The sequence below is a fragment of the Ictalurus furcatus genome, chromosome 19 (genome assembly GCF_023375685.1).
Source record: "Ictalurus furcatus strain D&B chromosome 19, Billie_1.0, whole genome shotgun sequence".
Classification (NCBI taxonomy): domain Eukaryota; kingdom Metazoa; phylum Chordata; class Actinopteri; order Siluriformes; family Ictaluridae; genus Ictalurus; species Ictalurus furcatus.
In genome coordinates, this window is record NC_071273.1 from 4,419,135 (window position 1) to 4,446,675 (window position 27,541).

Sequence of the window (27,541 nt, forward strand, 5' to 3'; positions counted from 1 at the left end):
TCAACCAACTGCAGTTCTGTTCTTCATCTCTCAGATGAGTCCAATCTCCACTCTGACAGCGTGCTCCAGTGTTAACACAAACTGAAACACATTTCATCTTATTATATCCTCTGATTACAGTGTACGAGAGTCAGGGGGAAAAGACACGGTGTGGAGTCTGTTTCAGAGAAGGTAAACTCTTTATTGAACTAGTCTGTTACACGGATACACACCACGCAGAAATGTTACTGAGCAACGTCACTCAATGCAGCTTCTTAAAGCAGCAGCTCCTAGAGAGTGAGAACTGATTTTATAAAACATTCATTCTGAGGAGAATTAACACTCATGTCTTCTCTAAACAAGATTACTGCTGATAATTTATTGTTAAATTAAATATTCCTGGATTATAAAACTAATGCAGTGTAAAAATGTCTGCACATTGTGTTCATCAGGTTCTACGGGTTTAGGATGTGAAATTCACAGTAAATAAAATTTCTACAGAAGAATAACATGAAGGCAGAGGGACAGATGTGCTGAGATTTTTGTGCATTTGAGGAAAAATCACCAAAAAAAAGTGTAGAAACGTTGGAAGTGTAACTGTTACATATTCTGCTCAATTTAATAAAGATTGTGAGATTAGCAGTCGTCAGTTTTACACGTTATTTTGTCCTTCTCTCGAAACCAGGTGTAAATTAGCACCATGTGTGTTGTTGGAGCGGTTGCCAGGTCCCAGGTTTTAATGAGGAATTGAGCTACTTTTGACTCACCAGCGTGGATTGATTTCTTTGCCTGTGGATTGGAGTTTGGACATTTTTACGTAAATTATTTTAATGATATCTGTATATTAAAACATACAGTAGTGAGCATGCACTGTGATTTCCTCTCATACACACACCTATTGATCCTGTTCTCAACTTCAGCTCTGTGTTACTATATGAATGTATCTGAGTCAGTGGGTTTCCACAGACATTCTTTATTTATCACAAAATGTGGAGAAATACGAGACCATTGTAGGATCTTAATGAAAGAACTATTGAGGAAAAGTGCATGGTTTTAATACTGCTTGTCTATTGAGCTGCTTCTGTAACACAGATCTGGAAACCCTGTTCATAGCAGCTAGACGGAGACGTACTGAACGAACATTCACTCACAGAATAAACACTATTTCAGCTTTAAGAACAATAATAATAAAAAAAAAATCAACAAAAGGATTGTTGCTGTAGCTTGAAATTTTTGGAAGTGCCTTTACCTACCTTTTTTGTTTTTATTTAAAAATCTAATTTGATTTATTTAACTGTTCACTTTTTCAGTCCTATGGCATTAACTTCTGATTTTAGTTTCCAAACACTATTTTTGAGATAATTTCTATTTCACTGCTGCTTTTAAACCGTGCAGTTCACACACAGTGCATTTAGTTTGTGTCCCAGGTGCAGTTTGTGTGATTAGTTACAACGTTTTAGTAAATTTCACAGTAATTTCAGACACATTGCAGTCGCATCAAGTCACGTTTTGTGCTGCAGCTTCTCACATACATACATCTGACCCAAAGACTCTGTGATAAATCATCAGTGTGCAGTGAAAATAAACAATCTTCCTCCTCAGGTCATTGATGATGAACCTAAAACTTCTGCTTCAGTCTCACTATTAGAGAATGTGTCTTACTGAGGAGCAGGTCATGTGACTCTCAGAGAGATGATCTTACCTCAGTGTCTCCAGATTACAGTGAGGATTCTCCAGTACAGCAGAGAGACTCTTCACTCCTGAGTCTCCTACATTATTATAGGACAGATTCAGGTCTCTCAAGTGTGAGGGGTTTGATCTCAGAGCTGAAGTCAGAGCAGCACAGCCTTCATCTGAGACATAACAACCACTCAACCTGTAGAGACACAATGACACACTCTTCATCAACAGATTTTTATCTTGGTTTACTTGCTACGATGACGACGTGTCTCATGTTGGACTTTCTGCCCTCTCTTGACCAATCACAAGAGACAATAAAACAAAGTTACCAAGTACTTAATCTATCATGCAGGACGACTTCTTATTTCCTGTAAATTCATTTTTCAGGAAATGAATGACTCTTTATTGATCACAAAATGTGGAATAATACGAGACCACTGTAGGACCTTAAAGAAAGAACAATTGAGGAAATCTACATGGTTTTAATACTGCTTGTCTATTGAACTGCTTCTGTAACACAGATCTGGCAACCCTGTTCATAGCAGCTACTGAGGAGCAGGTCATGTGACTATCATCTGAGACACCACCCTCATACAACCTGTACCGAGACACAATGACACTCTTCCAGGGCTCCAGATGGCGACTAAAATGGTCGCCAATGCGACTAACTTTTTAATTTTGCGACCATGTTTTTTTCTGCCAGTCACCAGTGGCCACCGTTACCCACAAACACAATTTAAAAACAAATTAAATAGAAATGACCATATGTCTTTTTGTGTTAGGCTACTGAACTCTCAACTCCCCTTGCACCTGCGTCTACCTGCCCTATCTCGTGCACTCCTGATTGGTTTCCAATAAAGAAACTCTGCACTCTTGTCCTGCAGTGGTTGAAGCGTCGGCTGTATAGATGAACAGAAACAGGTTTAACGTCACGTTTATCGGGTTAAAAAGTTGGAAGTGTTAACTTTATTAAAGGTGTTTAATTTAGTTTGATGTGGTTTAGTTCGTTGGAATTTGAATTTATACGTTATATGAAGGCTACCTAACTACGTAGTTAGCTAACGTTAGCCAGCTGACAAGAAAACCAAATGCACAAACGAAAAATTTGTACAGACTTTCTCATTCCCTGCCCGTCCAAACCCTGCCTCCTCTACATCAGATGCCGACGATGTTGAGACCAACTCGACCAATGAAAGTTCTCAAGAGACATTTGAGTCGTCCCAGCCCGTTTCAATCGGTGTGTGATCTTTTACAGATGATTACAGCCAAGCGCAGTGAGTTGAGTCTTCTTCTCCCGTCCCTGCGGCTCTCATCCCGACAAGAACGTTTAAATCAGCTTGGCTACAAGAGTTCGCCTGGTTACGTTATGACAATGGGAAAATGTACTGCACCTTTTGTGTTAAAGCAGGACAAGATATTGCTGGTAAAAAGAGTTCATTACCGGTTCGAGTCATTTTAAAACCATGAAGAAGCATGGTGAAAGTAAAAAACATAAGAAAGCCAGGGATTGTGTCATTGCTAGGTCTGCCCCTCGTGCCACCCCAATCGTGAAAGCAGTGCAACGTGCTAGTGATAAAGTCGCAGAAAAAGAGATGAGGGAATTGAAAATAAAATTCAATGCAGCCTACATGACTCTGAGCCTGAATAAGCAGGAAACAACTAATTGTACATAGCTGAATAAAAAAAGTGGGAAAAAAATAAATAAACAAATGACTGGACATTTAAGTATTTACGGTAATATGATTCACTAATGGGGCAGTGGTGGCTTGGTGGTTAAGGCTCTGGGTTACTGATCGAAAGGTTGGGCCGCAGCCACTGTTGGGCCCTTGAGCAAGGCCCTTAACCCTCTCTGCTCCAGGGGTCATGGCTGACCCTGCACTCTGACCCCAACTTCCTAACAACCTGGGATATGCAAAGAAAAGAATTTCACTGTGCTGTAATGTACATGTGATCAATAAAGACTCATTATTATAATATGATATACTGAATATTGCACATATTGTGTATGTAAAAAATACACTGTGTAAACTATGGGAGGCAGAGTAAACAAAGGCAGACAGTACAGAAGGGAAAGAAAAGGCAGTGTGAGGTAGCCGTTTAACAATGATATCATCATATGATATCACAACACTATATTTTGGCTCCTGAAAATTTGATTTGGTGCCTAAATATTTTGGGTTTAGGAGCCAATGGCTCCTAGATTTATTTTCTCTGCCTGGAGCCCTGCTCTTCACACTTTTCATCAACAAATTTTTATCTTGGTTTACTTGCTATGATGATGATGTGTCTTTCAGGTTGGACTTTCTGATCTTTCTTGACCAATCACAAGATATAATAATCACTGACCAAAACATTACCAGAAATAAAATAAAGTTCCTATAAAGTTCTTATTTCATATAAATGGAAAAATATTCTGCAGGTTATGTAGTCGACAAAATTAGTTTAAAAAACAGTAGATCTGCTCTGAGCGGGAAAAACACGCTGCTTAAACACTCTTTTTAGGATAGTAGAACATGTTTTAATTGTAAATGACTCAGTGTTTTAACACAAGTTGAGTAAATGATTCAGTGAGTCAAAACACACAAAAAGACAGTCACTTTTCACACGTACTGGTGTAACGATGTAATTTACAGAAAAGGCCAGTAAATGAATGTTTTTCGAGAAAAGATTTGATTCACTGAGATGACGTCACTCTTTGGCACCGCATTCACACAGGTATTCAAATTCACAAATTCACTGTCACCAACCGTCGTGTGTCTGTAGAGGTATAGTCCCACTTTTATTAAATCATTTCTTTAATCGTTATGGCGTAATAAATTATTGTTCTGTTATGTATTTACACACAGCGGTTAGTGTAACGTTAACTCACTTACTATCAAACACGCTAATTATATTATTTACAAAAAATGTCTTACTTTTCTGACCAAAAATGGCAAGGCCAGAAATTGAACAGAGGGTGGGCCTGGGTAAAACAGGGTGGGCACAGGTTTGAAAATAAAACTCAAAAGCCAGCAGTCGCTCAAAAGAACTTACGTGACTGCAAAAAGTGGCCAAAGTGCTGAAAGTCTTTCACTCAGTAGGTTTGTTCATTTGCCACTAGTTTATGTAGCGTACACACACACACACACACACACACACACACCTAACAGAAAATCACAACATGAAACTGGTTGCATAAAATAGGCTGATAAAATGAGAGATGTTTGCTGAGGGAATATCTAACCACTGATATTAGGACAAAATATTGTTTCAGAAGAAACCGATAAATCACAAGAATTGTTTTAGCTAAACATTCTTTTAAATCTATTAGGAGAACCATTATAACTGTCGGATTATTATTTGGTTGTGGTGACATTTAAAATAATTTTATTCAACTGATGATTTTAACAGAAGAAATAGTCAGAATGGACCACTGCCCCATCAGATTTTTTCTTTTATCAAATACATTTATTTATTTATTTAAAACATTTAAATTATTCTGGAGAGAAATCATTATCACTTAATGACTAATCTATTTGTTCTGCATGTTGTACTGTAACAGAAAATTTCAGGTGAAAAACACTGTATACAACTGCTGCTTTTAGTGAGTTATTGTGAGTCTCAGAGAGATGATCTTACCCCAGTGTCTCCACTTTACAGTGAGGATTCTCCAGTCCAGCACAGAGACTCTTCACTCCTGAGTCTCCTAGTTCATTCCCAGTCAGATCCAGTGTTTTCACAGTCAGATGCAGTTCTCTCAGATTGGAGGTTATTGAGCTGAGTGCTGAGACCAGAGCTGACCAACGTCTCACTCCAAGTGAATCACACCTGATACTGAAGGAAATAAAATAATACGTAATGAACTAAAACCAGTGCAAATTATCAAACAAGTCCTCAAAGCTTTCACTGAACCTTCTCATTTTCATAAATGCTAAAAGTACAAACACCAGTTAGACAATATGCTTAAAGGGAAAGTCCAGCCAACATCTAAATTTGAACCATAGATACATCTGCTGCAAACATCACCAGGGCCGTTTCTTCCTATACGCTAGGTACTAAATTAGGCAAATACACACAAAAAAAGAAGAAACAGACCCAAAACCAGTAAAAAAAAAATAAAAATAATTAATTAGTGCTAGTCAATTTGTCCCATTTTCTTGCTTCCACTTGTTGATGTAATTAAAATGGATAAAGTTAATAGATAACTACAGCTAACTAGCTAGTATCTAGAGTAGGGTTTACATTCATCCTGCATAATATGGAGTTGTCCTGTATTGAAAAATAAAATTACTGAGTTAATACAGGATGTGATTTGTCCCGTATTCTCGTACACATCGTTTCATACATACACTAAGTCTCCACAGTGGAGAGAAACATAATAGTGAATAAAATGAAACCAATTTCACAAGAAATAGCAGGAAGAGAATATACATGTACAGTGTGAGCTTGCATGTAAACATCATTGTTGCCCTGGTTACGGAAACTCAGTCACGCAGTTCTAAGAAAATGTCTTCAACACAAATTCCCAGTGAAACACAAGAGTCTGTGGAGGTACAGGTGTGAGACGGGATACAGTCCTGTCCCTGACAATGAATACAACTCAAACGGTCTGTGCGGCAAAAAAGATAAAGAGCAGAGTGAAATCACTTAGTTACTTTTACCTCAGACTTCCCCTGAGGAGGATATGACATGTTGCTCTTATTTAATAAATTTGTATCTTATGTACTGAGTTTTCCTGAATACAATAAACTGAAAAAATCACCATAAAAGAAAGGCTCTTAGTCTAACTAGTAACAGGGGCACTCTCAATGCTGAGTTAGTAATCAGGTGAACGTGATCTGGGAAGTGGGTCATGTGACTGATCATGTGGTGCAGTTTGTAGTTCGTTGTGCTGCTGGGAAATGGAGTTCAGTGCAGGTGTTTGGTTGTGGTGTGGAATTCTGGGAGTTGTTATGAAAGCAGGTGACATTAGAAATCATTTTCAGGTGCTGTTTGCCATTGCTGCCACCTACCTGCAGCAAAAGCACAAGTGACAATTAGCTTAGTTCAGCCTTACAGCCTTAGCGCGTTTAAAGTAAAATAATAATTAAATACTCTGCCAACAATTCACCCTCATTTGGCAGGTGCTAATTTCATACCCTGAATTCGACCAAACAAACCAACGAACCATCCTATATAACAATGCATGATTTGAACTATGTTATGTAAAAAGCGTTTGTTTTCCTAATGGCTCGCAGTCTGAATCTTTAACTTGGACCAAAGACGAGGTAAATGTCTCAATTAAATTTGGTCTAACAAACATATTTCTGAACAACTTTCAAAAAACTCATAAAACCCCAGAGGTTTACAAGGTGTTTAGTGAGAGTCTCAAGGAGATGGGCTTTAATCACTCAACTGATAGATTATAATAACTACAGCTAAAAAGAAAGCCACAATAAGCTTGCGGAGCTGGCATCTTGATGGAATGATTTTTCCTCAAATAAAATCAGCTGACTTCCACATATTTAATACCTGCTCTTCAGTCTTATTCATTTGTTTATGCATTTAGATTCTCTAATTTATCTATTTGCATAAACTCCACCCTGTATCACCTTAAATTCAAAACATCCCAAAGTAGATATTTGTCAAAGTGTGTTCAGTTTCTCGTTCTAACACTGTAACAGTAGAACAGTTATATTCAGCTTTACTTACGTTGCTTTTCTGGAGGCTGCAATCACAGGCATCAGCCTCAGAAGAACAGTTTCTGTTATCTTATCTGTACTGATATATTTATTCAGGTCAAATTCTTCCAGATCCTGTGCTGATGTCAGTAACACAAACACCAGAGCAGACCACTGTGTAGAAGAGAGTTCACTTTGTTTTCCAGATTTCAGGTAGTGTTGGATTTCCTCCACTAGAGAATTATCACCCAGTTCATTCAGACAGTGGAACAGATTGATGGATTTCTCTGGAGGAAGATATCCACTGATCTTCTTCTTAATGTACTGAACTGTTTTCTCTATGCTCTGGGAGCTACTTCCTGTCTGTGTTACTAAGTCCTGTAAGAGTTTCTGATTGGACTTCAGTGAGAGACCCAGAAGAAAGCGAAGGAAAAGATCCAGATGTCCAGTCTGACTTTTTAAGGCCTGAACTACAGCACTCTTGTGTAAATGTGAGATACACCATTTAGAGACCTGATGCTGTATAAGAACATTTTTCTTTTCCATCATGAATGTCAGGTGCACATACAGAGCTGCGAGGTGCTCCTGAATGCTCAGATGTACAAAGCAGTACACTTTACTCTGGTGAAGCCCAAACTCCTCTCTGAAGATCTGCGTACACACACCTGAGTACACTGCTGCTTCTCTCACATCAATGCCACACTCTCTCAGGTCTTCCTCATAGAAGATCAGGTTCCCTTTCTTCAGCTGATGAAAAGCCAGTTTTCCCAGTTTAAGAAGCATTTCATCACTCTCCTGCTTCTTTGAGTACTTTACTCCTATGATGTTTGTCTGAATGATGAGGAAGTGTGTGTACATTTGAGTCAGAGTCTTGGGGATCTCTCCACTCTCTGCTTCACCCAACATTCTCTCTAGAACAGTGGCTGAAATCCAGCAGAAGACTGGGATGTGGCACATGATGTAGAGGCTTCTTAATGACTTCAGGTGTGTGATGATGTTATTGGCCAGGCTCTGATCACTGATCCTCTTCCTGAAGTACTCCTCCTTCTGTGGGTCATTGAACCCTCGTACCTCTGTGACTCGATGGACACACTCAGAGGGGATTTGATCAGCTGCTGCTGGTCGGGAGGTGATCCAGATGAGAGCAGAGGGAAGCAGATTCCCTTTGATCAGGTTTATCAGCAGCACATGCACTGATGCTGATTCAGTTACATCACACACTCTCTCTGTGTTCTGGAAATCTAGAGGAAAACGACACTCGTCCAATCCGTCAAAAATGAACAGAACCTTTTCCAAACTGGACATTTCTGTTTCTTTTGTTTCATTAAAACAGACATGAAGGAGCTCCATCAGACTCAGTTTCTGGTCCTTCATCAGATTCAGCTCTCTGAAAGGAAGTGGAAATATGAGGTGGATGTCCTGATTTGCTTTCCCTTCAGCCCAGTCCAGAATGAACTTCTGCACAGAGACTGTTTTTCCGATGCCAGCGACTCCCTTTGTCAGCACAGTTCTGATGGATTCGTCTTGTTCAGATAAGGGCTTAAAGATGTCGTTGCATTTGATTGGTGTTTCCTCTGTTGTTGTTCTCCTGGATGCTGCCTCGATCTGTCTCACCTCATGTTCTTTATTGACTTCTCCACTGTCTCCCTCTGTGATGTAGAGCTCTGTGTAGATCTCGTTCAGGAGTGTTTGGTTTCCCAGGTTTATTATCACTCCATTCAAACACTCAAACTTCTTCATCAGGTTTAATTTGAACTTTTTCTGGAATTCATTCACAGCAGCAGGTTCTGGGTCGTGCCTGTGAGATGGTGAAGTAGGAAGATGAGGTGAGATATGGGGTCGAACTATTATCTATAATTTAATCCCTCTGTAGTTAATAACAGCAGAGAGGTTTATAATACCAGTGTGTCAGTGTCACAGTCATGTTGCTGGTTCTGATCTTACCCTGTATCTGTGATGATGTTCTTTTCTATTCTGTCTCTTGCTCTCTGTAGAACACTGAAAAAAAATGTACTTGTTAAAGAAGATAACTTCCATCACTTAAACACTATAGTCTAAACCTTTACCTTAATTTTGCTACAATAATTCTTTTTGAGTGCATTAACACGGTTTTAATTCTAGGTATTCTAGGTTATTTCCTGTAGGCTGTTAATGATGTAACAAATCAATTTGAATGAACAGGTAATGTTTTCTAAACAGAGATAAATACAGGCACAACATTGTATAAAAACTTATTTTGGAAGACGTTTTTCAGAACCACAGACTCCATAGCCAGGACAATGATGATGTTGATGTGCACAGTGTGTGTCTGTTATTGTTATTATACTGTTGACCTGCCTGTTATTCTCTGTCCTATATCACTGATTTTGAGATTCTCTGCTATTTTATGTGAAACTGGTTTGATTTTATTCACTATTATATTATTCTCACCACTGTGTAGACTTAGTGCATATATTAAGCGATGTGTATAGGAATGTGGGAAGAATCACGTCATGTATTAACTCAATGAAGGATGCAGCATTTTACTTTTCAATACAGGACAATCCTGTTTATAATGTTTATAAGGTTTATATGGATGGTTATCAGCCCTAGATAGAGTGAATGGTTTACTCAAGTGACAGAAATTATTCAATGAATGAGGAGTTTTTGAGTTAATGTTACACAGTGGTATCCAACATGTTCAAGCAAGAATATAGAGAAGAAGAACTGCACCAGTGAGAAGAGCAACAGGACGCAGAGAGCAACTGTAGATCTTTCACAATTACACTGAGCCAAATAACTGAAGTTAATAACACCACAAGTAGCTACCATAATGTTAGCTAGCAATGTTACATGATTATTTACATTTGTGTTATTTTATTTTTTTTATTGGAATTTCCCTTTAACTGTGACTTTAGCAGTGACATTAACAGTGAGGAGATGTTACCTGTGTAGAAGTGACGAGTGTCCATCTTTAAACATCAGAGGAAGATGCATAGACTTATCACTCTTCATGGAGATACAGCTGGGTGCTGGTGATTCTGATCTCTTTCCCTGGAGTTTACTGCACAACATTATAGACAGTCCTTTAGTCATTTATATACACTCTTTACAGTCTTTAACTAACTTGTTAATTTAATGAGGACTTAATTTTACTTACAATGAACTGAATCAAACATTATTTCATACTAAGTGGTGACTGTTAGCTTTTCCTTAACAGTAAAACTTTGCTCAAGTTATTCCTTTCATATGTATTCAGTAAATAATTTAGGTAAGGGATAATCCATGGCTAGGTGTGCATTACATCATTTTAATGCATGCCGTGGAGGCAAAGAACCACCTGACACGAAGTGGAGTGCATTAAACGATTTAAATTTCTAGCTCTGGATTTTCCCGCTTATACCATATATATATGTATATGTATGTGTGTATGTGTGTATGTATGTATGTATGTGTGTATATATATATATATATATATATATATATATATATATATATATATATATATATATATATATATATACACACACACACACACACCCCAAGGCTGTAGTAGATGAGTTTTCCTGTTCGGGAAAACTTCCCGTTTTCCTGTTTCCATCTAAAGTGTGCATCAGTCTCTTAAATCCCACGCTGTCCACAGCTTTGAACGTCACCATATTCTTAGATAGATAGGATGTAAAGCCTCAGACACCTCGTTTCATTGTTTGTTGCTTTTATCGTATTTTTTCGACTGCTCTAATGCGTCGGTCAGTGCTAACTGTTTATGTTTCAGGATGAGTGGGGTTGTTGTACCGGCCTGAGTGAAACACTCGTGGCATGTTCCTACAGATGTTTCCTCTTAAGGTGATTGGAAAGATTTGTCGTATTACGGAAGTGCTGACCGTTGCCCGACAAACTTTACAGAAATCTCTGACTGTGCATAGCCAAACCCTTGCCACATTACTGACGTCGAGTCATTTTTTTCACACCAGCTCATTCACCTGCTGCTAGCTCATGTTGAACTGTTTTTCAAATACGTCTCACATGAAAGACGCATGAAAATATAATTTAGACAATCAAAAATCGTCAGATCGCCCACCAAATTCAACAGTTTGAATGCACACCTTCCAGGCAATCAGAATCTAGTATTCAGAAAGGCCATGGTATAAATATGAATATTTATGACTAGAATACAATGACATGGTAGGTTACCGTTTTTTTTCTGAAGGTGGGGAAACATTATCTGTGTCCAGATCAGGAGTCTCCATCTTTGAAAATTAGTAAAGTTTGCACAAACACACAGTTGAGTCCTGAAGAGTCTGATCTCTTCTGCTGGAATGGATCACACTCCTAAAAAAACACAAAAACAAATGTACAGTTAAACTTCACAACATTTTTCACTTTTTGTATAATTTTTAATTCTGGTGAGCCTAAAACCTTTTTTGACAAGTGCATTAAAAAAAATCACAAGCTCCCCATTCATATATCTGAACCGTCTGGTTATATTACAGTGGTATACACATACAGTTACAATTATTGGCACCCTTTCAGTCAATACTTTTTGCTACCTCCCTTTGCCAAGATAACAGCTCTGAGTCTTCTCCTATAATGCCTGATGAGGTTGGAGAATACATGCTGGAAGATCCAACCACGGCCCATTTTTATCTTTCTGGCAGAGTCCATGATGCCATGTATCCTAACTAAATGTCCAGGTCCTATGGCAGAAAAACAGCCCCAAAACATTAAAGAGTCCATATGTAACCGTGGGCATGAGGTACTTTTCCATATGGCTACCTCTCTGTGTGCTCCAAAACCACCTCTGGTATTTATTACCAAAAAGCTCTATTTTGGTTTCATCTGACCATAGAACCCGATCCCATTTGAAGTTCCAGTAGTGTCTGCACACTGAAGACGCTCGAGTTTGTTTTTGGATGAGAGTAGAGGTTTTTTTCTTCTAACCCTTCCAAACAACTTGTGGTGATGCAGGTGACTTCGGATTGTAGTTTCGGAGACTTTCTGACCCCAAGACACAACTAACTTCTGCAATTCTCCAGCTGTGATCCTTGGAGATTTTTTGGCCACTTGAACCATCCTTCTCACAGTGCTCCCACAAACCACTATCCTCAGAACTTTTATCACTAACTCAGCATTATATAAAAACACTTCCCTTGGAATCAGATTATATAACATGTAATATAATAGTGTTTATACAAATACTATGTTTTAAATGTCAAATATAATATAATGTGTAAATATACTATACTATAAATCACATCCTCGGGTTTATAAAATGGGATTTTACACAATACATTGTTGTATTCACTTGAGAGAATTTTCCCCACCATAAAGAAACTGCTGTAGATGATAAAACTCTCCCATCCACTCTGTACTAGTCACAAAACTAAAGATATCTTTCTTAAAACACTATTGTGCATCACAACTGAGTGTCTGAATGTAGAAAAGGTGCTTTAAACTATTTTGAAACCGATGAGCAGAAAAAATTACCTACCTATCCTCAGAGCTTCTACCTTCTACTTCAGGGGAACTGATGCATCACTATAAAATATGACTAATAAATGAACCCCGCCTCCATGAGCTCACAGGTGTGTTGTGATTGGCTAGGATTGAGTTCTATTAGAGCCTGGCTCCTTTCCTTTTTCTGAGCATTTCTGAGAGATGTTTTCTCTGAATCACTCAGTGTTTATTATTATTTTTTTAGTCATTGAATTTGAAACTTCTTGAATGTCTGAGAGCTTGAATTTGCACGTTGTTCTCCAAGCATTACAAATTCAGGTTCTGCTGACTCTGATTTCACTCCATACAACACCTCTTTACAGGCTATAAACACACCACAGCTGCATCTGAAATCGTGTACTGTGACAGAGACACACTGCACAGCTGTTGAAACAGTACGTACTAATCAGTATGTGTGTGTATTATGACTACAATCCCGGACATACTACATCCGCCATGTTAGCACTGTCCTATGCAGTTGGTTCCTCTGAGCCAAACAGGAACAGCTGTTGCTGCTTAGTGGCGTAGCGGCAGGGGGTCACAAGGTGACACATAAAACCTCAGGACTGTCCCTACTGAATCCAGTTCTGGTTGTTATATTATGTAAATACTTCTCATATAGTTTGTGAAAATTATATGCACCAGTTGTTCATTTGCACCTAGTATATTTCTCAATTTGTATTTGTGAATATCATTTGCACTGTTTGTACTTTTGTTGCACAAGACAGTTTTCACTACTTGTTTCACTGTTTGCATTTGTTCATGTTCTTTTATGGACACATCTACATTTTCAGTAAATAAAATACCCTTTTTCATTGAAAAATTCATAGAATAATATTGTAATAAATGGCTATAACTTGCTAAGGGAATGTTAGATGAAGACAAAATTTCATTTGGAAGTCTAAAACATCCAGGTATAACTTTATAAAGAAAAAAGGTGGTTTTGTTTGAGTCCACAGTAAAAAAAAAAAAAAAAAAAAAACAACACAAGTTGATTCTGGCATTTTTCTAAATATTATACTAGATAATTCAATCATTCTCAGAGATTTTTTTTTTTGGCACTTTAAATGACCTAGATTGATAAAAAAAAAAAAAAGTATCCCGTTTAAAATGATATATGGCACTTGATGCTGACTGCTAGAATATGTTAGAAAAACAAAAAATACAGGAGTCAGATTTCCCAAAAATCGATCTAGGCCTTTTAAGGTTTAATACTTAAAAAGAGCCGGCATGCATTTTCCCAACACAATTTTTTTCTGAGCTTGTCCGCACCAGCCCGTTGCATTATGGGAATGTTTGATTCACGTAGTGTCCATCAGTTGAAATTCACTAAATTCCAGGGGTTTCAGTATCGCGACGTACAATTCCAAAAAAGTTGGGGTGCTGGGTAAAATTTAAATAAAAAGACAATGCAGTGATTTGCAGATCTCTTGAACCCACATGTTATTCACAATAGAACATAGAAAACATATCAAATGTTTAAACTGAGTAAAAAGGAACAAAATAAGGTAATTCTGAATTTGTTCCAAAAAGTTGGGAAGGGGCAACAAAAGACTGGAAAAGTAAGTGTTACTTAAAAAGAAACAGCTGGAGGTTAGTTGGCAAGTGATCAATAACATGACAGGGTATAAAAAGAGTATCTTAGAGAGGCAGAGTCTCTCAAAAGTAAGGATGGGATGGAATCTGGATGGAAGCAGATGTTGCTCTAAAACCTGTATATACATTTCGGCAATGATGTCGCCTTTCCAGATGTGCAAGCTGCCCATTCCACAGGCACTAATGCACCTCCATACCTTCAGAGATGCACTGATAAAAAAAAGGATGGTCTCTCTCCTCTTTATTCCTCTTTACTTTAGAGGATGCTGCGTCCATGGTTTCCAAAAAGAATTTCAAGTTTAGATTCGTCTGACCACAGAACAGTTTTCCACTTTGCCTCAGTCCATTTTAAATGAGCTTTGGCCCAGAGAATACAGCTGCATTTCTGGATCATGTTCATACATGGCTTCTTCTTTGCCTGATAGAGCTTTAACCAGCTTTGTGGATGGCACGGAGAACTGTGTTCACAGACAATGAGTTCTGGAGGTGATTCTGAGCCCATGCAGTGATTTCCATTACAGGATCATGCCTGTTTTTAATGCAGTGCCTCCTGAGGGCCCGAAGATCACGAGCATGCAATATGGATTTTCACCCTTGTCCCTTGCGCACAGAGATTTCTCCAGATTTTCTGAATCTTTTGATGATATTATGTACTGTAGATGATGAGATATTCATAGTCTTCGCAATTTTACATTGAGGAACATTATTCTGAAATTGTTCCACAAATTGTAGACACAGATTTTCACAGATTGGGGAACCTCTGCCCATCTTTACTCCTGAAAGACTCCGCCTCTCTAAGATACTCTTTTTATACCCAATCATATTACTGCCCTGTTCCCAATTAACCTCCAGCTGTTTCTTTTTACTAACACTTACTTTTCCAGCCTTGTGTTGCCCCGTCCAAACTTTTTTGAGACATGTTGCAGCCATCCAATTCAAAATTACCTTATTTGTTCTTGAAATGGTACATTTACTCAGTTTAAACATTTGATATGTTTTCCAGGTTCTATTGTGAATAACGTGGGTTTATGAGATTTGCAGATCATTGCATTGTGTTTTTATTTACATTTTACTCCACGTCCCAACTTTTTTGGAATTGGGGTTGTAAAATGGTCATTTCTGGAGGTGTGGTGAAGACGCCCCAATACAAAAAAAAAAAATTACAGGTCACCAAACATACACAAAATACGAGTTTTTCGATGTTTAACTATTCAAATGTTTAACTAATTTTTCGATTTTTTTTTTAAAGAAGAAGAAGTTAAATTAACTGGTTCTTCAAACTGTCAACTTTGCTGTTTGTGTGTAAATAAAGTTGAGAATGTAAACGTGGATATTTGTGAGTTTTTAATGTTTGTTTATTGTCTTTTCTCCTACTGTGTAGTTCACCATTTCCGACGCAACCCATAACTTCCGGTGTCGGAGCGCAACTGAGAGAAATGTGACGGAATATATTTTAAAACACATGATGTTTATTCAACACTGATAAAATGATATTCCCCAAACCTTCTGAATGTTTAATTCAGGAGAAACTGAAGAGAGGAAGTTGAAAGGCCTGAACCTCACGCGCTGCAGATTTCCTACGGCTGATTTTACACGAGTTTTATTTACAATATATCATCATTCTTCTTATATAAAGTCATTTATAATAAAGAAATCACTCACCTTTAGTCAACAGCCCTTGTTGTGTGACATTAATATCACCGTTTCTGCCTTAGTTTCTTTAAAAGTTTAAAATCGCTCCACAAAATGGAGTCTGAGGGAGAAACGCTTTCACTTTAGGAAGGAGGATTCATTGCAGGTGATGAGTCGTTCAGGAATGAGTCGACTCTTTGATCCGGATCTTTTGGTGAACGTTGGGAGCTGACTCGCGAATCTAAACTCTAATCTATCCTTTTGCTGAAACTTCATCAGTATTATGTGTTCATGATTCTCTAATGCATTTAATCACATACAATACAACATACTAGCAGCAATTTATCCTCTCTGTACTGCACTTACATAGGAAAGAGACTGCGGTAAAGTTAGTTTCACTTTCACATATTCACATTTCTGTCTTCAGTAGCCTTAGTAGCTCAAAAAGGATAACACATGTCAATTATTGTTATTCACAAACAAAATAATCAGCTACAAATTTGTTAGTAACTGATGTTTAAAATCCAGAGAATTGTTGTTTACTAATGTGTTGTTTACTAATGTTTACTAATTGTTTACTAATGTTAACTAATGAGTTGTTCACTAATGTGACATGATAAGTGATTTAACTATCCTATTGGCTCTGCTCGGGGTGTGGCTTCGGCAGACCAATAGGGTGGGAGCTACCCGATTATTTAAGGACCCTTATTTTGGTAGGCGTATAGGTAAGCTGACCTGGGGTCTGCATATTGATAAAATTAAAAACAAATGTAAAAAGATTAGTAATGTTCTGAGATGTCTGTCCGGGCGAGAGTGGGGAGCAAGTAGGGCATTGCTCATAAATATATATCAGGCTCTTAAGAGGGCCGCCTTTGATTATGGCTGCCTAGAATATATGTCAGCATCACAATCAAATCTTAAAAAGCTTGATGTAGAACAGGCACAAGCACTTCGGATCTGTACTAGAGCATTTAAACATCACCAGTGACTGCATTACAGGTTGAAACAGGAGAGATGCCATTGTGTATCAGGAGGGTTAAGATCATGCTGGCATATTGGGTAAATCTACAAGGGCATAGCAGGGCGAAACACATTCTGTTAGACTGCAAAAGATATGAGGACGAAAGAACTGAGCTAGAGATGCAGATTGGAAAACAAAACATGACACTAGAGAACATGCTGGGGGAAACATCTGGGGAAATGCACCGCCCCCTAATGAACTATTTTAAAAGTACTGGTATAAGTGAGAGAATTTAGTAATCTATAGTATGAATAACTAGTATATAGCTTTTTTATCTCTTTATTTACTTTTATTTATGCAGTATTGTTTTGGTGTTATTATTATTAGTGTTTTTTTCTATTTAATTTTAGTATTATTATTATTACTGTTATTATTATTATTTATTTATTTATTTATTTATTTATTTATTTATTTATTTTAATTATTTTCCCTGCCAATCTACTGCCCACACTCCAGTCCAGTTGGTGGCGGTAATGTACCTTTACTAGTTTGCCAACCGCCATTAAAAACAAAAAGAAGAAGCAAGAAGAAGGATTACTCGACGTCAGATCTAGACTAGAACAGGCTGAGACTGGTCAGAGAGTCACATTAAGAGAGAACTGTGTTGTGTGTAAGGTTTATTGTACTCTCAGAGGTTTGAGCTGCACTTTGTGATTCTGTAAGTTAGTGTAGTGTTTTTCACTTTGATATCTACACTGTTTCTCTTGTTAGCTCTTTTGGTGTCACCCTCCGAGGCTCTGCACACTGGGCTAGAGGAGGGTGTTTTATTTTCTTTTCCCCCCACAATGAAAACACAAGGATTTGGTGCTGTGTGTAAAGATGTCTCTTGTGTTGAATGATGACAAAACTGCAGTTTGTAAACTCTGTAATCTCTGCACCCGCCCCGCGCTGAATTAAAGGGCCAGTACACCGTTGAAAGGTTTAAATGAAGATGACAAAAAAGTAGTATATATTGCACAGAAAATATATTTGTAGAGTAGTATATTTCACATGCAGTTAATGAGTTAATATCAAAAAAGGTTTATATTAGGCCTATAAATTACCAGTTTGATGATCAGTGATGAAGTAGAAATGGTTTTGTTAGTGGTGAGTGAATGTGAGACTAACAGGAGGTTTTTTAGAATTCAGTCAATTTTAATATGAATTAATAACATTCAATAAATTAATAATCTTACTTTAATCTTCAGAATATAGTTAGTGTGTTAATGTTAATGTGTGTAATGTGTTTTCTGTTTATGAGACCAGTTACCGTGAAACAACTTGTTGAAATGGAGAGAATAAAGTTTTTATTTGCATTTCCTTCAGAATTGTGGAATTAATCATTAATTTAAAAGAAGGTATAAAAGGCAGAATTATCGGTATTGGCTGATATCACTCTGAATAATTCGGTATCGGCTGAGAAATTTTATATCTGTGTATCTCTACTAAATACACTGCTGTCCTATTGTATGATGAGTTTGGGTATTCTTCACTAAATCTTTGTATGTAGCATATTATTTTTCTATTCACCCTTTTCTTTTTGTTTAGTTCTTGCCTATTACCTTGGTTGTCCTGTGGAAAGGCCCCCCTCTTAATCCTGTTGTATTATACACGTGTACAAAGAAGAAGAAAAATAGTAACCTTACTACCTTGGTCTCATTTTATGTCCTTCCTTTCGACCAATCATCATACAGCCTCTGCATGTTATTTCTCTTTACCCTTCAACAAAAAGCGGGCATGTAGTATGTGTTTATATATATATATATATATATATATATATATATATATATATATATATATATATATATATATATAAAATTAAAAAAAAAAATGTGCTTATCATTGCCATAGACAGGATGAGACCATGACTTCACCTTCTATAGAAAACAAACCAAATGTGGCAAAATAAACATCCTATACACATAGCTGGACTTTAACCACTGAGCTGCAAAATGAGATTTTACATAATGTTGTATTCACTTGAGATTTTTTTCCCACCCAAAAGAAACTGCTGTACATGATAAAACATTTCCATTCATTCAGTACTAGTCATTGAAGATATCTTTCTTAAAACACTCTTGTGTTTGAATGTACAAATCGCATACTGTGAATTGACCTACTGCTCAGCCATTGACACAGAAAGTACTGATCAGTATAAGTGGGAAGCATGAATAGAATCTGAATCCATGTTAACCAGTGGTCACTTCCAAGCTGTTTACAAGCTGCTGCACTGCTGAAATCCTGACTTATAACCACAATGTCCTCTGACTATCATCACACACACAAAAATATATCTCATATCCTATATCATAACAAATAAAAAGAGTGCACGCAAAAAAACAATGAGATTTCAGGCTAAAACTGAAATCTCCTCAGATGGTAAGTGTTCAAATCACTTACAGTAAAATGATTAGGGTTTTTTTGTTGTTTTTTTTTATTTTTTATTTTTGTTTTTACATTTACAGTGATTTAATCGCTTTGGAGCTATTTTCATAGTAAGTACCAAGTAGATCATAGAATCCTGGCAGCTATGGTCTCTACCATCAGCCACAGCTCAGTATATACTGTATGTAAAAGTGTGTGTATGTTTCTCAGTATAAAAGCCCGACAAGACTGCAAGGGAAAAAATCCAGAAAGAATCCTCATGATCTCATCTTAAAGGTCATTTTATTCATACTGTAAGAGCCGCTGGAAATTCTTTTTAATTAAGAAAACCAGTCTGGAGGACATGCAGAAGACAGCAGTGTACAGCAGGGGAAAATAATGACTTTTGAAGTATTAAGTCATGAAATGTTTTAACACAATTGGAACAGTACACATCATTAACTGCATACTCCATTCTACCTAATAAACAATAAAAAGAAAATAGACATATAACCTAGGGACAGTTTTCATCGACCCCACCTTCTGATTACACGCTGGATAGATATTACACACATTATGTATTGGTTAGATAATGTTAATTCTATTTATAATGTAACAACTGCACTTTACAGTTATTTTCAGTCAGCACATCGAAGAGCATTTTGAAACATTTTTTCTTGTTTTGTTATGATTGCTATTAAATTAACTGATTGCTAAAATCTATTAATAAACTGAAAGAAGAAGATTATTCTTTTTCTGTGATTAAACCAAAAGTTTTCATTGAGTTCTCACAATAATTGAACACAATAATAAAGCATAGTTCCCGGTTTTGAAGGAACAGCCAGCTATGTTACCAATGTTCAGTTTTGAGATTTTCAAAATTGTACTGAAGTGATTAATGAAAATGTAAACAAAATTCCAATTAAAAACCAAGCCAACCCATTGTGTGAAGAACACAAATGTTAATTACAGTATTTTTTATACACACAACTTGTATTTTGGCGCTTTAATTCATCTTTCATAATTCTATAACTATGGACTTTAAATATGAATTCTGTTTGTGAACTGCCTTTTTATTTAAACATGCTAAAATGTTTTTGTTTCAGATGATGACAGAGTTCATTCTAATTAAGAAAAACAGGTGTCAAAACCTGTTCCAGCCAAATGTAAGTTGTTACATGATTCACACAGCCACTAATATTACATTTTATTTACTCACCAGCTTTATTTTTGTTTTCTTTATTATGCATAATCATAAAGGCCCTAAAATGCAATAGATCAGCCTTTGCCCAAAATATGTCCTCAAGACAAGGGCTAGTAGAATATAAATCTATATATTTTATCAATATACATTATATCATTCAAAATGGATTTACAGCAATATATTTCTCTCTCTCTCCCTGACAGACCAATGAGAAATGCCAAGGTGGAGGTTGTTGTTGTTTTTTTTTTTTTTTTATAAACGTTTTAAATGTTTATTTACCTCTGGGGTGAATCCTCAAATCACAACGACTCAATGATTGAGTGATGTGTATATTTATATTATGTATTTTTACTATATATATATATATATATATATATATATATATATATATATATATATATATATATAATTTTTATTGTATTTATATTATGTATTTTTATATTTATATGTGGAAATTGTTTTTTTTTTTTTTTTTTTTTTTGTAATGTGAATTTCTAGGGAGACCTAAGTGTTTATGTGAAGTTCTAGGCAGAACTAAATTAAGTATTGTGCCTGGGAAATTCTAAGCAGGTCATGCGAGAGGCGTGTACAAGTGTGAAACATTTGGGGTGTACTTCTTGTGTTGTTAAATGTTATGTGTGGTAAATTATTTTTGTTGAGTGATTGATCCTAACTTGGGGGCTGTACGGTCATTGTCGCCTTTTCTTGAGTGAGCTTCTGGTGGTTCTGGTCCATCCACGGCTCTCTGTGGGCGTGATCCGTATCAATCGTCACTGACCCAAGGTATTGTAAACTGCACACTGATCTGAGCAGGAGAACGCAACAAATCTGTTGAATCAGCATGCCTGATCTCTTCATTTTTGAGTGAAGTTCTCCTGTGGTAAGGTTCGTGGTCCTGTGGGGTTCGAAAACTACAGCGTTGCACGGTTGTTATACTCTCCCTAGTGAGTGCGTGGTGGAGGGAGTTGGGATTTTCCATGCCAAGCAAGATTCCACTTAGGTGAGGAACAGCGTTCCGGGAGCTTTACATTAGGAAGATATCACTCTGTTATTACATGCGACTGAACTAGAACTAGTATAAGGTGTGTATGTGAATGTGCTCCATAAATAAGGAGACAGGTGTGATTGATGAGCTCTGAAAATTAGTTTTGGAGACAGAGTGAATGTTGCATGAACCGGTGTGTGCTCTTGTCTGAGTGTGCATGCCTGCATTTGTGTGAAAGAGAAAGTGAGAGAAAAGACGAGGAAAAAAAAACACGCTGTGTGTGTGTGTGTGTGTGTGTGTGTGTGTGTGTGTGATCTTCAGATTGAGCTGGGTGACGCAGAACTTTGGGAGTTATTTCTGCTTTTGCATTGAGTGTTTGAGTCTTGTTTGCGTGATTACATCAGACTGTGAGGATGTGAGTCCAGTGGAACTGTTTGTATTATAATAATTGCTTTGGTATCAATATTAACTTAAATTAAAAAAAAAAAAAAAAGTGAAGCAGCCGGGAACTTGGCATTGTAAATATTTTGGACATCTGTCTGATTGCCCTGTGTATAGATCACTCAGAAGTTCTAACCCTGTAATATATAAAAAATATTTCCAGAAATTGGATGCACAGGTTTTTCGGTCACATACCCACATGTAGATTGTGTGATCAAGAGGGACGACACAGCCTTTGTTGAACAATTCATGATCTGTTGCATTTCTACTAATTGAGCTTGGGTGTCACTAATTTAGTGAACTGATGTGAGGCTGATGCAAAGGAAATTAATATCAGGGAAGAAAATAAAGAAAGTAAGACATCAACATTTTTATCCCCTAATCTAAGTGCCTGTTATCCCTGGTTAGGTTTTAGGGCTGGAGTTGGGCAACAGTAATAGAGAAGGGGTTAATTTAATGTCCAGATACCAGCCGCATATATTATACTTTTCAGCTCTGCATTATTGGGATTATAATTCACTAATATAACTTGGCTTTAATCAATCCGATTAGTGTATGCCACGGCTAGTCCCCGCGTACCAGAATGTTCTCCATTCACCACCCGAATATTAAGAAAAGCCATACAGAAAGGCGGAAAGATTAATATCTGCCATCTGAGGTTTAATTTTTGTGGGCATAAGGTCAGGGATCACTTTGGTGTGCTGAGCATTTATGACTATAAAAGAAAGAGTGCACATGAGAGTACATACTCATTCAACTACAGAAGCACATTAAATTAAGAATTAAAGTGTTGTATGGAAGCAGAGTTAATTACATTGCTCAAAGAAACACAGGGAGTCAGTAATCATTTCTGGAAGGAGCGATTTTATTTGGATATCTGAGGGTCGAGGCAGCCTTTAACAGAGCAAAGAAAAAACACATTTTTGGTGCAAATAACTAGCATATTAAATCTAACAGAAGTACAAGAAGAATTTCCCTATATTAACTGGTGGAGGCTGATAGAAAATAGCTGGACATTTAATAATTTGAGTCTGTCAACCTGAGTCTCTGTGGTATTTTGCCTGGGCATCCATAGCTCCCCAGGTTGAGCCATACCTCAGATTAAGGGAAGAAATAGGTTTTGAAAGAGGAAGAGGGGAACCTGGACAGATTATAAGTGATCCAGTAATAGAGGCATCCCCAATACTGAGACAAGTTTATTGGGTAAAACAAACAGCAGAGGGTAGAATTGAGTCATCAGATAAACACACGACTTTAGGGGGAATTGTGGTAAAAATTATATCAAACAGATACGAGCCTCATCTGTCACTCAGACTGGCTCAAGGAAGTGTTAAGATTTGGGGCAGATAAATTATAAGTTGGAGTTCCTGTGGCAGTAAAAAGGGTGATTGATTATCTAGGCTTAAGTACGTTTGTTATTTCGAAGTGTGACAAATGGTATCCACTCCTGTAGAATTGTTGGGGTCTAAGTTCTGTGTAAGGAGTACATTGCCAAAATCTCAGAAAAACCAGTGTTGCAGGAAGCTGTGTCCCTCGAGCTAACACTATCTTTTCCAAATTTCTATACTTTAAAAATATTATTTTTTTTACTTTTATAACATTTACAAATATCACAGATACCATTTTAGATAAAAACAATCATAACGTTGCGCTGTTGCTAAGATTTAATTGGATCTTACAAACATCCGCGACTAGCTCGTAGCTCCTTGTTTACATTTCACATTTCTCTCATTTACCGCTGTTTATAAAGGCAAATATGTCTGTTGTTTCTCCACCTTCGAATACAGTTGAGGACTCGCTCGAGCTGCATGTGGTGCTGTTGGAATTGGAGGCCATCTAGAAACAGATCCGCAGCCTACTCGACAAGCAGGCCCAGCTGCATGAGCGAAGAACTGCACTGGAAACATCTTGTGCTATCAACATCTTGTGCTATTCTTTTGGCTCCAACTCAAAAGAAAAATAATCAGAGAGAAAAAGCTAGCACCCTGGTATAACGATCAAACACGTACCTTAAAACAGACCACTCGGCAATGAGAACGTAAATGGTGTCAAACCAAATTGGTAATATTTCAAACAGCATGGAAGGAGAGTCTCCTGAACTATAGAAAGTATCTTAGTGATGCTAGATCAGTCTCTCTCTCCACCTTAATAGAAGAAAACAAAAACAATTCTAGATTTCTATTCAACATGGTAGCAAAATTAACTAGGAATAAAACCACCACAGAAACAGGGACACAATCATTATATAGCAGCAAAGATTTCATGATTTTTTTCATTGATAAAGTTGAAAATATTAGATGTGAAATTCAGGCTATTAAATTAAATTAAATTACCAGAGAGTTTTATAACTAACCCTGTAGAAGATAATATAGCAATATCTGTAGTTTGTACTGAGTTAGATGAATTCTGTGTCTTACTGTATAATAATTGTTTTTCTGTATCAGCCTGCACTTTTCTGCACAGCAATAAACTGGCATTAAATATTCACTGAAACTGCTTTTGTAAGTAAATAACCTGGAGGCTGGACACCAATTAATGAGTTAGGATAGGGCCTCAGGAAGGGAGGTAGATATCAGCTAGGACAGCAGATAAAAACAGACAGAAACTCATTGAGACATAAGAAGGGAGTGTTGGTCAGAGAGAGAAAAACAAAAAAACAAAGACTCTCTCTGACTGAAGCCTTTTTAAAAAAAGAAAACTTGTCCTCATAAAACCTTTTCAAGAAAAATAACTAACTGCGCATACTCCACAAATTTAAGATAACATATAGACATGAATAGTAATAATAAGATGAGTACACTGTGGAGAAAGTTTGATTACTTTTTGACATCTACTAACTCTCTGTCTCTGAAGTTATTTGATTTAGGCTGGAAAGATTGTTTGCCACGTCAATGTGTAAAGATATTAAAACATATTACAATTAGTAAGCAAATATTATTCACATAAACACAGAAAAATCACATAAACCATTAAAAAGATATCATACAACAGTTAGTTCTGGTCCATTAATTTGATTAGATAAGCAGTGTTCCAAGAGTGTTGATATTTAGTAAAACAGCACTGCTACATTAATTAACCAAAGGACAAAGTGATGAATGTGACTTGTAGTGAGTCTCCTAGAGGCTTCATCAGATAAACTCCTCAGATAAACTCCTCAGATGCCAATCCTGTCAGGTAAAAATTCCATCAATGTCTTGAAACTGTTCCTGTCCATTTTCTGGACATTTGGACATTTCCTGTCCAATGTTCCTATCCACAGATGTTCATCAAATCCTGAATATAAAAGAAAAACATGTGAATTAATAACCACAAACTGGACTGTGGTACTTCATGATCAACATGTAATCATCTCTGCTCCAAGAGAAACATCATCATCTCCTGTTTATAATTAATCATTCTACATTTCTTCATTCTTACTAACATCTGTGTTATAACATTTAGCGAGAACAAATGAGAACTTCCACAAGTTCTAACAGGAAAATGAGCAGATATCTACCCATCACATCACTGCTCTTATCCAATCACAGGCTTTGGAGTTTTTTAAATAATGAACACTACTGTGTCATTTAGCTCTTGTTCTACATTTATATTTAAGTGCAGACTTTAAGAAGAAGCCGAGGTGAATGTTACAGGAAAGACAGAAGACACGGTGTGGAGGTAGGGTGCTGGAAGAAGTGTCAGAGTGAGTAAAGTGGCTGCGTAAATAAAATATCTGTGTCATAAAAGATAATCATTTTAATTTGGTAAATGGTAAATGGCGCACTTATATAGCACTTTTATCCAAAGCGCTTTACACACTGTGTCTCATTCACCCATAATTAGCTTTAATGAGAGTTGAGAAGAAAGTGTGCTGCTTATCAGAAACAGGGAAAAGCAGAGATCATCTTGTTCAGACAAAAGCAGCAGTATGAAGTCAGAGATAGCAGGCTGTCACAAGGAGACCAGGTGTTCATTTACAATCACTCTCATGCACTCATTTGTGATATTTTGTAGACTCTGTCTGACTCCCTGTCTTCTACCGTCACATGAATTTTAAATCAACACACTTTACTGAACACAAAACAGCATTAAAGACAATTGTTAGAAAAAATCTGATTAAATGGAATATAGTGACATTTCTAAAACTGGTTTTATTTCCTAACCTGGTAATCTGATATTTATTGGAACTAAAGAGAAATGTGCAAACTAATGACAATCAGGTTCATTTATTAGTCTTTTATTTTTTCACAATTTATCTAAAAAGGTCATTATTCACCACAGTGTCTGTAGTTTGTAAAGTGTATCATCCTTAAGAGGGTCCTACATTATTAAGGGACAGATTCAGTTCTCTCAGGATTGAGGGGTTTGATCTCAGAGCTGAAGTCAGAGCAGCACAGCCTTCATCTGAGACACCACAACACTCCAACCTGTAGAGAGACACAATGACACACTCTTCATCAACAGATGTTTATCTTGGTTTACTTGCTTTGATGATGATGATGTGTCTTTCATGCTGGACTTTCTGCTCTCTCTTGACCAATCACAAGATATAATTATCACTGACCAAAACATTATCACTGTTCAGTGGCTCCCTTAAAAAAACTCTACAGGAATCCTGCAGGATTTTCATTTTTCTGCAGGATGTTTGCTGGAATCCTGGAATGATGAAATCCTGCAGGACACATTGACAAACTGTGCAGGATTTTCCTATAGGGTTTAGGATGGAGCAGTACAATAGAGACATGCAGGAATTTCCAGCACACTCGCTGCACAAGAGAAAACTCCTGCAGGATTTTATAATTCCTGAAGGACTGCTGTTCACAACTCTTGCAAAAATAAAATAAATTCACAACTATTTAATCTATCCTGCAGGACGACTTCTTATTTCATTTAAATGAAAAAAATTATGTAGGTCATGTAGTCAACATGTAGTCCCTGCTTTGAGCGGGAAAAACACACAGTTTAAACAGTGGTAGCTCAATGGTCGTGAATGACTCTGTGTTTTAACAAGTCACTGAATAGGTTTGCCTCACACTGCCAGGGTTGGGGGTTCGATTTCCGTGGCTCTGTGTGTGCAGAGTTTGCATGTTCTCCCCGTGATGCGGGGGTTTCCTCCGGGTACTCTGGTTTCCTCCCCAGTCCAAAGACATGCATGGTAGGCTGATTGTAGTGTATGAATGGGTGTGTGAATGTGTGCCCTGCGAAGGACTGGCACCCTGTCCAGGGTGTACCCTGCCTTGTGCCTGATGTTCCCTGGGATAGGCTCCCGCAACCCTGAAAAGGAGTAAGCGGTTGAAGATGGATGGATGAATAGGTTTGTTCACACACAGTTTTCCCTTGTGCAGTTGAGTAAATGATTCAATGAGTCACAACACACAAAAAGATGCTCACTTTTCACACGCACTGGTGTAACGATGTAATTTAGAGAAAGATAAAAGATTCGATTCACTGAGATAACATCAATCACGAAATGCACGTAAAGAAGGTTAGGACGGATGCAGATGAGAGTTATTTAGCGAGAGACTGGCAGACAAATCTAAATCACGAGACAATAGTGTGGTCAAAAT

At 37.2% G+C, this 27,541-nt stretch overlaps 1 protein-coding gene and 1 pseudogene across 4 annotated transcripts in view; both read right to left on the minus strand.

The window, feature by feature from the left end:
- LOC128623010 (NLR family CARD domain-containing protein 3-like) overlaps positions 1–17,116 on the minus strand; it is a 72,823-nt gene extending 55,707 nt beyond the window's left edge. For 2 of the 4 annotated variants that reach the window (XM_053649849.1, XM_053649848.1), the window contains exons 1-4: positions 10,225–10,666; positions 7,330–9,296; positions 5,278–5,472; positions 1,682–1,855 (exon numbers count right to left, since the gene is read on the minus strand). In XM_053649849.1, the coding sequence (XP_053505824.1) occupies positions 1,682–1,855; positions 5,278–5,472; positions 7,330–9,038 (2,078 nt within the window). In that variant the 5' untranslated portion in view covers positions 9,039–9,296; positions 10,225–10,666. Of the gene's footprint in view, positions 1–1,681; positions 1,856–5,277; positions 5,473–7,329; positions 9,297–10,224; positions 10,667–11,471; positions 11,610–16,031 lie in introns of those variants that run through there. The other 2 variants (XM_053649847.1, XM_053649846.1) reach the window with 1 other exon arrangement.
- The window catches only part of LOC128622998 (NACHT, LRR and PYD domains-containing protein 12-like), an 88,298-nt pseudogene that overhangs the window by 3,140 nt on the left and 57,617 nt on the right, over positions 1–27,541 (minus strand).